The sequence below is a fragment of the Dromiciops gliroides genome, chromosome 3, assembly GCF_019393635.1.
Source record: "Dromiciops gliroides isolate mDroGli1 chromosome 3, mDroGli1.pri, whole genome shotgun sequence".
Taxonomy (NCBI): Eukaryota; Metazoa; Chordata; class Mammalia; order Microbiotheria; family Microbiotheriidae; genus Dromiciops; species Dromiciops gliroides.
The window spans coordinates 380,621,506-380,634,901 of record NC_057863.1 but is presented as its reverse complement, the minus strand read 5'-3'; the positions used below and the strand labels follow the sequence as shown (position 1 = coordinate 380,634,901).

The following is a 13,396-nucleotide window of genomic DNA, read 5'->3' as shown; positions in this document are numbered from 1 at the left end:
GTCTTGCCTTTCCAATACACAATGACAGACTGAGTGGAAAGTTGTTCAACCCTTCAAAGAAACTTAGCTAAGTCATCACTCTTTAGGCCCTGTTCCCACCCTCTATCTTTCCCTCCAAAGGGTAGGGAAATGCTCTAAGGAAGCATATCCTGACTTTGATGTCGAAATTTCCCCTATACTCCCTTCAGGAGGTGGGAAATGGCATCATTAGTCAACTTCTTAGCCTTTTCTTGTTGCAAGAGTTCTCTGAAGTTACCCTGAGACCCAAGTGGTTTGCTGGATTTTGCATAAGCAATAAAATATACTGCATAAAACCCATTGCAAACTGTCATTTAATACACCTGCTTCAGTTGATGCTCTTTGTAGAAGTCTCGGTGGAGGGCACAGTAAACTACATTAGAAATTCATATTCATTACTTGAAAAATGTGTGCCAGGCTATGGCAGTCAAAGTGTTTCGTGTTAGGAGCCGCCCGCCTCTGGCACCATCTCCGTTCGTTCCACGTCTCTCTCAAACAAGTCCAAGAAATAGAAAAACATAAAAAGCTATTGTCCATGTCCGGTGAGAAATGAAATGCACTGGACCAAATATCACAACTTCCTTAAAATAATACAACACTTCATCACTTCCGCATCTGGATTCTTTTTGTGGTTTGCAAAGTCATAAACCACTTGAAATCAACTGTTTGAGCCATCATTGCTTTATTGTATTTAAAAGCACTAAAAAAAAGCAATTTATTACAAGCTCTCCATGGTTTCACCTTATCTAATGCACTTAATTCAGTTCATCTCCTGCTTGCTTTGTAGTGTTGGAGGCAATCGAAAGATTGGAAGCAATTTATTAATAAGAGAACATGCCCTACAGCTTTGGCATGTGAAAACAGTTTCTGATTTGTAATGCAGCTAAGGCCCAAGTTTACTCCATATAGAATGAATTAATGGCATATGCCGTAATTCTTTTGTTCATTTGCAAGCTGATTCATCATGGATTTACATGAAGCAGGCAGGTTGCATATATTGTCTTTATCTGGGCCCTTAGAATAGGAAATACAGATGTTTTTCGAACAGCAATTTTCCTCCTTTGAAATATAAACATATATGTACTCTCAGAAAAGAAACTTCAGAAGGGTAGAGACTGGGTCCGACTGCATTGTACATAGCAGAGGAAAGCCTCATTTCCTATCTCCAGAAAAGTCAGTTACTTGTCTACATAGCAGGCCAAGATGATTTGGCAGAAGAAAATCCACGTAGATGTGGAAATAGATGATCAAATCAGCTGTCCTTAACCAAAATATTTTATTTTAATATCTCTTTTAAACTACAAATCTTATTATGGCAGGATAGAAGATTCTCATTTCAGTCTCTCTCAGCTGAGGCAGCTGAAATAAAATGACAAAGGCAACTTTATAATCTATAGTTTCTAGGTGTGTTCAGATGCCTTGGATGGGATCACTGACCTAAAAGCTTTAGTCATCTTGAGGAAAGCAGCTGTAACCTAGGAACTCTCTGTATCTTATGGGAGATAAATCAGTTCAGTGTAGCAAAAACAGTTACCAGGAAATCATGCAATATGGCTTTAGGCATCCTAGGGATGCCTGTTCTGATCATAGAAACTTTAGGGATTAATTCAGCAAATTTGATCAGTTTGGGACTTAGAAGGAGAGGAGGCGGGGAGATTTAGGGTCACTAGATATTGCCTGACTTCATTCCTTCTCCCTAATCTGGAGAAGGTTCTGCAGAACTTATGAGTTCTTTTGAAGAACTGAGAGGAGTGCAACATCTCAGAACAGAACTCTCCTTTCTCTCTCTGTGTCTACATATAGATACAATACATGTATTTTATATATATATATATATATATATATATGTATGTATATACATATATGTTTGTGTATTACACATATAAACAGGGATTACGTCAGGCTGAGAAAAAAATTAAATGAGAAGTAGTATCACAGAATCATATACTAAGAGCTGGCAGCAGCTTTAGATGTTGATTCCAATAACCTCATTTTACAAAGTAGGAAATTGAGGTTCAGAGATGATAAGTGACTTGCCCTGTGTCACCCTGCTAAATGTCTGGAAAAGGATTTGAACTCATGTCTTTCTGACTTCAAGTCCAGTGCTCTTATTCAGTTGTGCAGCTGTGTCTGACTTGTGGGATATGAGTTATTGGTGCCCCAAGTGACTCAGGTACAGTCAAGAGTGATAATCAAGACAGTTTGTCGAAACAGCAAATATTAATTCCTAAGACTAGGTTTAGGCAAAACCACTCAGAGCTGTCTGCACTTACAGGGGCATGAGAAGGTCATGTCAAGTTGCCAGCATAGCCAGGACACTGCTCCCCCTGTGTGGAGATTTGCTACTGAGGAAGGGAAGCCACAGACTGTATGTCAAGGGTACTGGATTACCCCATTAAGGTGTCCAGAAAGGCCAGATTGTGGCTCCCCCTTGGCAGAGTTAGATGGGCTTCTCTGTCTCACTAGGGACAGCCTCAATAACTAAGCTGATTGGTCTGGTAGACCATAGACTGACTGACAGGTGGGCAAAACCATGGATGTTTTAAACAATTTTAGAAGTGTGTAACTATGTGTAAGGGGAGGGATAGGAGGTTTATCTGGGTTGTGTTCAGAGTGATCTCAGGTGGTACCTTGGAGCCACCAAAGCTTATCTATATGAATCTTATGCCTACAGGGTATAACCAGCGGGTGTGACAATGGGGGGCAGATGCTTCAAGGTGACATTCTCACCTCATATGGGGGATTTAGGAATTTAAGTTGTGGGAAATGTCTTCTGCTGTTGTACCCACTGCTGCTCTCCTCTCCATTTCCATACTCCAGGTTTTACAGGTGTTTTTTCCCCTCACGATTTACTCAAAGATCTTTTAGTGTGTGTGTGTGTGTGTGGGGGGTGTCATAAATTTCACCAACTCTGCATGAACCCCTTTTTTGGTTTTCTTGGCAATGATATTGGAGTAGTTTGCCATTTCTTTATGCAGTGGATTAAGGCAAACAGAGGTGAAACGACTTACCCAGAGTCATAGAGCTACCAAGTATCTGAGGTCATATCTGAACTCAGGTCTTCCTCATTCCAGGCCTAATACTCTATCTACTGAACCACTTAGGTCCCTCCTAAGCCACCTACCTAGCTGCCTCCTTGTATTATGATAATGGAATTCCTCTATGAGATGTCTGTAAAATAGGTCAAGAAATTACTCCCAGGGATACCTACTGGCTTAAAAGTGTCTGAGGCCAAATTTGAACTCAGGTCCTCCTGAATCCAGGGCCAGTACTTTATCCACTGAGCCACCTAGCCACCCCAACCTTAAGCTTTTACAATGATTAACTCAAGAAACAATCTCTACTCCTTTTGCCATAAGAGGAATATAGGATTTGCACCTGAATGAAGTCTTCAAGACTATCTCATTGTATTCTCACATATGTATAAGTCAATTTCCTTAATTTACAGAAATTTTGCAATGTGCTTTACTTATATCAATCATCTCATGAGCTCCTTTCAACAATCCTGTGAGGTAGATGCTATTATCATCTCCATTTTTACAGAAGAGGAGAGAGAGATGATAAGTGATTTTTCCTAGGCTCATATAGCTAATTAAGCATCTGAAGCAACATTTGAACTCAAATCTTCCTGACTTCTGGTTAGGCACTCTATTGGCTACATCACCTACCTGTCTCAGTGACATCCAGGTTTCACATTCAGTGATTTTGTCAAGATGAAATAACAAAATTACTGCAGAGAAAGGATTAGAAACTGAATCTTCTTCCTTGCTGAGTAGGATATTACATAATTGTTCCTATGTTTATTTGAAATTTTTTCAATTAAAAATAAAAACAATGTATTTTATACATACACATATATATTTATATAACTATAATTATATAACTAGGCTCATCCACAACAGGCTATTTAACCTACAGGGTAGCTATACCCTCTGAGTAGTAGAGAGTAGGACCAAGAAATGTAGAAAGGAAGAGAGCTGCTCACTGATTTTATGGATACAGAGGTGACCATGGAAACAATTCTGAAATAGAAGTCATCTTCAATATCCTCCCACTTTTCTTTGTACACCTCTCTTCTATTCAATCTATCAGATGATCAGGTTCTAAATGCTATTTTGCTGACCTAACTACCCCCCTCCAAAATACTGCATGCTTCAGAATTAAAGACCTCCTTTCTATCCCATCAAAACTTCCATTTTTTTTTCAGTCCCTGTGAGCTCATTTAATTATTAGGAAGAAAGGAAAGAAAATGAACTAATTTACATTAAGGTAAATGACTAATGACTGAATATTTGCCCAGGGGTATTTTCATTTTTTTTAAAGGAGGATGTTTATTAATTCAAATGAATCCCTAATTGGTAGAATTTCAGGTTGAGAAGATTAAAGTGAAAATGGGGGGGATTATTTTTCGGTAGATGAACAGCAACTGTATTCAGACTGACCCTGCCCCATGGCCTACTCTCCAGAAGGTATTATTCTTTCCCTCTTCCCTGCCCTCCCCTCCCCACCCCCCTCCCCCCGTTTCTTCATTTCTTCCATTTTGGACCTCAGAGAACCTCTAAAAGTTCTAAGTTTAACAACAGGGCATGTGATTAATGGACAGCTGACATTTGGCAGGCAGTTTTTAGACACATGAGTCATTTAGAAATTAAGGATTGTTTTGATATTCTCTTCATTAGAGTTAAAAATTAGTCAAGGTTTGAGATGAGGGGGTAAGGGGCCGTTTGGCTGAAACATAACTGCCAAATGTAGGTATCACAGTCCAAATCATCATTAAACATTCCAGAAGGCATATAAAGAGAGAGGCATTACAGATCTGGAGGTTTTTCCTTAAGACACATAAAGGAGGTAGATTTTGCTTCCAAAAGAGGATGGGGGGGGGGTGTTTTCTTAACTTCATTCCATTTGCACTTGGGAAAGTAGTAGCTTTGAAGCCTCTCTGTTTAAATTCATTATGAAAACCATCAATGACTGATGCTTTCATGAAATCTTTGTGGGAGGAATTAGTGTTAGGGGAGAATACGGATCAATCTTCAAACGTTTCATCTATGGAAACTGGAGGTCATTATTGGCTGCTTTTTCAGCTGCAAAGTTAACATAAGCAAATGCATCACTTATAGGACAGTCCATGAGACTAAAGACATTTTATATCCTACCTCCAAATTCTATTTTTTCCACAGAATGAAAGAATGCTCATTTCCTTCTTAAGAGGCAAAATTAGTGGGGGAAACTTCTTGCCCCACAGAGAAAATGAGATACGGATGCTGGCACTGTGTGGAATCTTAGTCTCATGTAATTAGTAATTTTATTGTACAAGACAATAATATCTAATTAACAAGATTGGTATGAATTTAGAAGGATATATGTCTTGGCATGTGAATTCCTGGGTTTTTTAAGGCTGTATTAATCTTCCTTAACCAAGACCATTCCTTTGAACTTTGTCAGCTAGGTGAACTGGAGTATATTCAATAAGGGGAAGGGGGCAGGAAGAGAAAAGGAAGAGAACAGAGAGTCAGAGGCAAGGAAGAATGGAAAGAAAAAGTAGTGTCAACAGAGGCTAGAGAACAGGGAGACTAATAGATTTCAATCGGAATAGCCTTTAAACTGCTCTGAGAAAATGTTAACAAATTTGCACATACAGGGAATCTATTAAGTAATTGGCATTCTGAGAACTTACATAAGAGGAGGATTGAAGTGGACTTCCTCCTCCCCCCCCTCCCATTTTGGAAATTAAAGTTTTTTCATAGGTATTAGATAAATTCTTTTTGGTTAACTTAGAAAGCGAGAAAGAATTTCAGTTAAAAAGAGCCTGTACTATAAGATTCATTAGTGCATTTTTCCCCCGTAAAAGCCTAAAAAACACCTTTTTCATCTTAAGGAGAAATGAGAACCTATTATTTTAAATCTTATTAAAAGACTACAGAGGGCAAGGATTCAAAGAATAAGCTATAGTTATCTTTCTAGTTCCATGAGTCAATTACAGAGGACTTATTTGTTCCTTTATTTGAAATAACATCTACATGGGCTGTTCTTACAGTTGCTTATGCCATATTTAATGTTTGAGAAAGTTGAAAAAAATGGCACAAGGCACAGAGTCATACTTGCTTGGTTTAATGAGCACTAACAAATTCTTACGGAAAATAGCCATTATTTATACAGCTATAATGTAAACACATCAGAGGATGTAAATCAGTAACCCTTCTATTGCAAAACAGACAAATAGATTAATGCATGTTGCAAAGGATGAGTAAAGAGATCGATTGGGCTCCAGATTCTGACCATGGACTTTCTTCTCAATATACTATTACTTAAGTTTTAAATAAGGCTTAGGAAAACCTGTAACATTTTGCTCACTGTTGGAGCTATATTTTACTAAGGGCAGAAATTGGCTACTCTATAAAAATTAAATTATACCCCTTTCACCATATCTAGTCAAGAGGAAAAACTCTAATTACAAGATTACACTGTCAAGCAAATGCAAATTCACATTCTTTATATATCAAGTTAAAAATTCATACTTGAGGAGTACACTGTGAAATGAAAATCAATATTTGAAATACTTTGCAGCTTTCAATAAGCATGAGCTAAAAAAATGACATGATCAAATGCATTAGTAAAGAGATGTTAATTTATTAAATACACTATAAGAGAGAATCAGTCATTTATTATGCAAAAATTTAAATACCAATTAGCAAAAACAATAAAAAATGATGAACCAAACCTTCCCTTTCTCTGATCTTGTGCCATATTACCATCAGATTCAGGAAATAAATAAAGAGGGGAAAGACTAGGTAAAAAAATAATCCCAACACCTAATAGGAATGCCATTCTGGGGGATAGGTAGAGGTTAATTTTAATTTTAAACACACTTTCCAGGTGAAAATGAAATGTCTCAGCTTCAAAATTCCCAAGAGCTGAGTTTGCAGACTTAATCCAGAAAGGACTGACTGAAGGCCTTTACATACTGCATTGGTATTTTTTGAAAGAGAAATTCTTTCATTAGTGCTTAATGTCAAACCTTCTTGGTTCATTACTGTCTTTCCACTTTGCCTTTATTTAGTCTACTAAGAATCTCAGTCTTTATACCTGTGAAGACTACTGTGTACAACAAGCAAAATTTCCAAATTCATTTGAGTTTGCTCATTTTTTTAACAGCACATCCTTCTTTATGCCAGTGTCTGCTACACATACTCAGGATTAAAAAATCAGTCAGCTTAATAAATTTAGAGACCTCCATGTTGCGCAATGCTAAAATTCTCAAAGTTCTCACAACTCCATGATACAACACAGCAGATTTAAGCCAAGTTGTTGGTAAAGGCTGTTGACAATTTAGTGCAGCACAGAGGACACTTGCAAGACTGAGTTCTAGTGCTTTGTTGGCCATTAGCTAGCTGAGTGACATGGGGCAAGATACTCTGGGTCTCCGTTTCTATATCTGTAAAACTATGGTTTAGAATGGATGATCTCTCAGGGGCCTTCACATTCTTTGGCTCTTAAAGAAATGTTATGTAATTTTCCTGTGCTATTTATCAACCCTTTAAAATCTTGCTTCCTAATAGTGGCAAAAAATATGTGTGAGTTGCTAGGGTATGGACTGGCATAGAAAAGCTGAAGGAATAGGTAGAGTAGTGAAAGGGCATCTGGTGTTAGATTGTAAGGAATTTAGTATGTTGGAAATTTCCTTTTTTCTCAGTGACACCCTGGTAAAGTTGAAATGATTGACCTAGAAGACTATGTGGCACTTTCATTCACTTTATCATCTTTTAGTGCAGAAAGATTTTACATCCATTCAAGTTTCATAATTATGTTTGGTATGATTCTTCATTGTTATGTTCACAGATCTAGTCCTTGCTTCCCTACTAACTACTCGGGCCTTTGGCTCCCTGAATCTATTTGACTTTCTCTAGCTTAACAGTGGAAATAGATCATGACATGAACATTATCTCACAGAATTGTCCAGTAGATCATATGGTTAAGAATTTTAGAAGGAATCGGGCGCGCTCGCGTGCTCTTGCTCTGGCGCCCGCTCTCACTCTCTCTCTCCCTGTCTCTTTCTCCCCCCACCCCCAGCCCTGTCTCTCTCTCTCTCATCCCTTCCAATCTACATCTATAAACCTAGTAAAAAAAAAATCCCATAGAACAACCTGGGTTAGAGTAAAAAATGCCCTAGCATAGTACAGTGGAAAGAATGCTTAACTTCCAAGGCAGAGGCTCTGTTTCCTAATCCCAGGACTTCCACCTTCTCTTTGTGTGATGTTGAACAAGTCAATTCATCTCTCTGGCTCTCAGTTTCCTCATGTGTAAAATGAGGGCAATTGACTAGATGATCTCTTCCAATCCTAAATCCATGTTCCTGCTTCTACTGTTAACCATTTACACTAGCAGAAAGATGTATAATTTTTTCTGGAGCCAAGCTTCCATATCTTTAAAACGGGGTTATATTACTAGCTTCATTTTCTTTTTTGGGTAGTCATGAGAATGAAACAAAGTAAATTGAATACCAAATATAAATTATTATCCTTGGACTGTCTTTTATGGGAATACCAACCTCTCACTGAAAAGGGATACCCCTTGTGGTTATATTTCTGCTATGGTTGCTTTCCTCTTTTTTCTCTAATCCCTATCTCAACCAGATTCAAAGTAATAACACCCAAAGAGGCAATTATAAAAGACTCTGAAGAGCTGTCTAAAGCTCTCCACTAGAGATCTGATTTTGGTTGACCCTAAACTAGTACCAGTGAAGAACCAGGAGCTGGGGACACCATCTAAAATCACTGAAGTTTCCTTGGGACAAGAATGGCAAATTAATACTCATATATAATGCTCAAAGCATGACTGGTTAAACACAAGTGACAAAGAAACAGTTCATTAAAAATGACCTATTATGCTAGAAACTCATTCCCAGTGTAATATTTAAAACATAAAACAAACTCCTGAAACTGAATACCACAAAACTCAACAGCTTTCATTTCTTAGGACATACTTCTTACACCAGCATTTCTTTCCTAAGGTCTCTAGAAATAATCATTTTTTTTTGGGGGGGGGGGGAGGGACCTGGATTCTAGCTGTCATAAGGATAAGAATCCAGGAAAGAATATAGGTATCCCACCATTGAAACTACAAGCTATCAATTGCCCTGGAAACGATTGGATTAGGGTGAACAATTAGATAAGATATTTCTAAAGAATTGCTTGGAAGCCCTCTTCTGCCCACCCCAACTCCCCACACAGTTTCAAACTGCCACCCTTTCATTTTCATTGAAAGTAACATTTCGTCCTGTCATTCTGTTCCCCTCAAATTTAGGGGCTACAGTTCCCAGAGAAGAAAATGTTATTAAGGGCTGTCAAGAGGATAGTAGCTAATAATTAGCTAGTTATAAGATTAATTAATAACACATCCCTAAAGCACTTTAAAACCTACATAGGTATTTTCATACTTATTTTCACCAAATTGTTGCTTGTCAATAATCCTCCCTTGCTCCTTCCTTAAACTGAATTTGACTCCCCTAGATTTCTTATAAAAGACTGGATTTGATGATATTCTTTAAAAGTGTCCAAGTTTGAGCACATAGATTTCACTTGGGGATTAAAGTCGCTGTCAGGTGCCCCACAAGGAACCTCAGCTACTCAGGCCATGGATGCAATGTTTCTGTTAAGTGTTGAGGGTCTTGGGGGGAATGGGTTTAACCCAAGAACGAATCTTTAACTATAATACAGGTGGGAAAGATTTTAGCACTAGAGTGGAAGACTCCTCAAATAGGATCCTCCCTTCCCCCTTTCCTTTAATAACTTACAAGACTTCACAATCAATCTATCAACAGCAATCATGGTGGGGCTGAGAACTGCTTTCCTTTGAAAGGTCTTGGCAATTTGTGACTGGAAATTGATGCATTAGTCCTAAAATTAAATAAAGATCCTACAGCCTTCTTCAAAGAAATATTGTGTGTTTCTATGACAAAACTCATTTTTCAAGCACTGACCTCTGGGGAACTTCAACTAGCACTATATTTTAGCCTGACATGTCTCACATCCCACTGTCTAGTTGTTCATGGAAGAAGCCGGGTTATTCATATATTTCCCTGACTTGTGATCATCCTTCAGCATAGGGTGGTCACCTAAATAAATACCAAGATCAAAGAGCCACTAATGAACTCTTTTTCCCAAGTCCCTAGAGGAAAAGCCCTGGTAATTAACTCTAATGATATTAAAATAACTTCCAACTACTCACTTCCCCATTCTTTAAAAGCTAAATCTCAGATAACCACAAAGAGCTAGTTAAATCAAAGTCAGTCCATTTTATGGTAATTTAAGAACTTCATCTAGGGAGCCACAGAATCTCTGGAGTCTTACCAGAACTTTGTTCCATTACTTCCTTCTGACAAGTGTCTTGGACATTGACCGTGCAGTTCACAATGAACTCAGGGGAGGAGCAATCATCGAGCTGGAATTCTTCACACTGATAACACTGGATCTGTAGGGCAAATCCTGGAGGAACAGATAATCATGATCTGAGAAATATAGCAAGGTGCTTTTGTCGCACACACCCTGAAGGGATTGTGCCCAAATAAACAAAAAGTCATTCTCTCCTCCCCCAGAGCCAAAGTAATGGATCTAATTCCAAGAACCTGAGGACCCCAAAGCATCAAAGGCATAAGATTTGAGCCGCCAGGGGGCAGGCGGGACACCCTGGGTCCCAGCGAATAATTGAATTCCCCCATCCCCACCCCCACCCCACCCCACCCCACCCCACCCCACCCCACCATTTCAACTCTCTTAACTCCTCCCTTAAAGATAGTCAAAAGACCATCAAGGGGGTGGGGGGGAAGGAGGTACTGGGGCCCTGGTAGGACAGGGTATGAGAAGAGCCGCAAGTCTCCACTCAGCACCAATTCATCTAACCGCTAATTGGTTACATAGGACTTAATTATGCTTTGGGCCTTATGTACAATTAATGTTCAGGACGACCCTTAAAGCATACATACACATAAATGCATACATGTACATAAACACATACACGCGCACACATGTATACATGTCTGCATGCATTATACACATACATTGCATACATGCATATATCACACATTTATTTTAAAGGTCATACTCAGAGGGAATTTCACACCACCACACCCCCCAGGAACTGGTAAATAGACGTTTGGTTCCATGCAGCGATCTTGCAGCGCCACCGTCGGTCCCCCAAGCCCCGCTGCCTTCCAGACCCGCGGCCCCACACAAGGGATTGGCTCCCTATATTGCCCATTACTAGGAGATCTAGTTGATGTATTCCCCGGCATCCTAACGTGTTGCGACGCGGAAGGGATAAGCTTATAGTACTGGACTGGAGTGGGGTGGGGACGGGGTGCATCAGGACAGACTAGCCCTCTCCTCCCCGTGCCTCTGATACCGCTACTCCGGTAGGGCACATTTGCTGATGGGGTCAGCAGTTCAAGAATCCAGGATCAAAGGAGTTTTTTTGCCGCTTTTTCATTGCAGAGGTGCAGGGGCGTGGGAGTGGGGGCTCCGGGGGAACATCATCTGGCGACTGGAAGCGAAGTCAATCAGGAAAAGAGGGAAACAGTGTCGTTTTGCAATCTCCACAGCCTAGCTAATCTGGACAACTCTGGAAGCTGCTATTTCGCTGACCTAGGGAGCCCTACTGTGGTATGTTTTCTCTCCCCCTTCCCACTCCCCACATGTATTCCCTCTTCCCCTAAGTGCAGTAATCCAGAACAGGAGCCTAAGAGGTAGGGGGTCTTTGGTGCTTTGCTCACCTGACGGCTACGCTACTCCCACAGGCTGTTGAATGAAGAATAACTTTGCCACGTTTTGAAGATGTTGGGGGGGGGTTAAGGGGGATTTATTTCTTTCCACCATTGCAGATGAGAGGATTTCCTCACTCCTTCCCAGTCTCACTCTCTCCTCCCACACTCCGGAACCCCACCTCAGATATCCAGTAAATTCAACTCCAAATACAGAGGAGCCCGACAGACTTCATCTCTTCTTTCCCCCCCCCCCCTTCTCCCTTCCCTCTTCCTCCTCTTCCTCCTCATTCTCCTCCTCCCTCAGTAAGGGAGTTGGAGACTTTCCCAGTCTAGCACCTCTGGACAGCTGACGCGGCTGCAAAACTCCCCTTCTGAAGCCGAAGCACTGATCGCAATCACATAAGCCGGTGAGTGCCACTGGCAATAGGGGGAGAGTCGGGAGAGAGACGGTGTGAGTGTGAGTGTGAGTGTGTGTGTGTCTTACCTGGAAGCAAAAACAATCCCCAAAAAGTAGTAACGACACCGAGGAACCACATCCTCCCAGAGCCGCCAGGCTGGGAGCGGAAGGTGCATCAGAGACCGCACCGGTGGTGGCGGCTCCTGCTGCTTTTGCTATGGCCTTCGCTGCAGCCGCCCGTGATACCGCCGCCGCCGCCGCCACGGAGAGAAGCCCCAGGTACAGCCAGCAGCGCCCGCATCGCCCGGCTCTGGGCTCCGGGCTCGCCGCTCCCGGGCTCCAAGCTTCGTGTTCCGAGCTCTGCGCGCTCCGCTCTCTTTGGCTGTCTCCGCGGAGTGCCGCGCCTCAGGAGTTTGCAGCTGATAGTGAAGGAAACTACCCGGAGAGCCAGAGCACCCAAAAAAAAAAAAGTCTCGCCTCTTCTTCCCACCTCCCACTACAAGCACCACGTGACGGCAGCAGAGTTGGGGTGGGGGTGGGGGCGCGGGGAGGGCTGGTGCCATCAAGCCCCAGCTCTATCCCACCCCTTTTCTTTTTTCTTCCTTCCTTCCTCCTCCTCCCTTCTCCGTAGGGGAGGGGAAGGGGCGGTGAAAGTTTTTCAAGATAAAAAGCACCCGGACTTGAGAAAGGATTGTATGAGTAGATAAGAAAAGATGCAGCAGGTGAAGCTCCGATCCGTCAATCCTAGACAGTAAAGCAGGTGGAGAGGACAGGGAGGTCGCAGGGAGGAAAGGCGCAAGCAAGCGTGAGTGAGTGAGTGAGTGAGTGAGTGAGTGAGTGAGTGAGTGAGTGAGTGTGTGTGTGTGTGTGTGTGTGTGTGTGTGTGTGTGTGTGTGTGCGCCCGCGCGCGTGTGTGTGTGTGTGGTGTTTGTGTTAGTACGTCCGTATCGGAATACCATTTCGCAGCCCACTCGTGCACTCTCCGTGTGCTTGCCCCGCAGCCCTTCCAAAGCGTCCCAGCCTGCCTTCCCAAAAGAAGAGGTGCATCCTCACGGCTAGTTCGCCGAACAGACGGAGAACGGACCACGGAGGGAAGAAGAACAGGAATAGGCTTTGAAAAGGAAAGGAGAGATTTCTACTGTCAGAGTTGCCCACCCTTGCGTGAAGCTGTCTTGGTGTTACTCGTTGCTGATCGGCCTTTACGATCCTCTCTCTCCACATCC

General features: G+C 41.6%; 1 protein-coding gene across 1 annotated transcript in view; it reads right to left on the bottom strand.

The window, feature by feature from the left end:
• LYPD1 (LY6/PLAUR domain containing 1) overlaps nucleotides 1-12,631 on the bottom strand; it is a 32,287-nt gene extending 19,656 nt beyond the window's left edge. The window contains exons 1-2 of the mRNA XM_043991611.1: nucleotides 12,261-12,631; nucleotides 10,368-10,502 (exon numbers count right to left, since the gene is read on the bottom strand). Of these exons, the coding sequence (XP_043847546.1) occupies nucleotides 10,368-10,502; nucleotides 12,261-12,312 (187 nt within the window). The 5' untranslated portion in view covers nucleotides 12,313-12,631. The remainder of the gene's footprint in view (nucleotides 1-10,367; nucleotides 10,503-12,260) is intronic.
• Nucleotides 12,632-13,396: the final 765 nt, after the last annotated feature.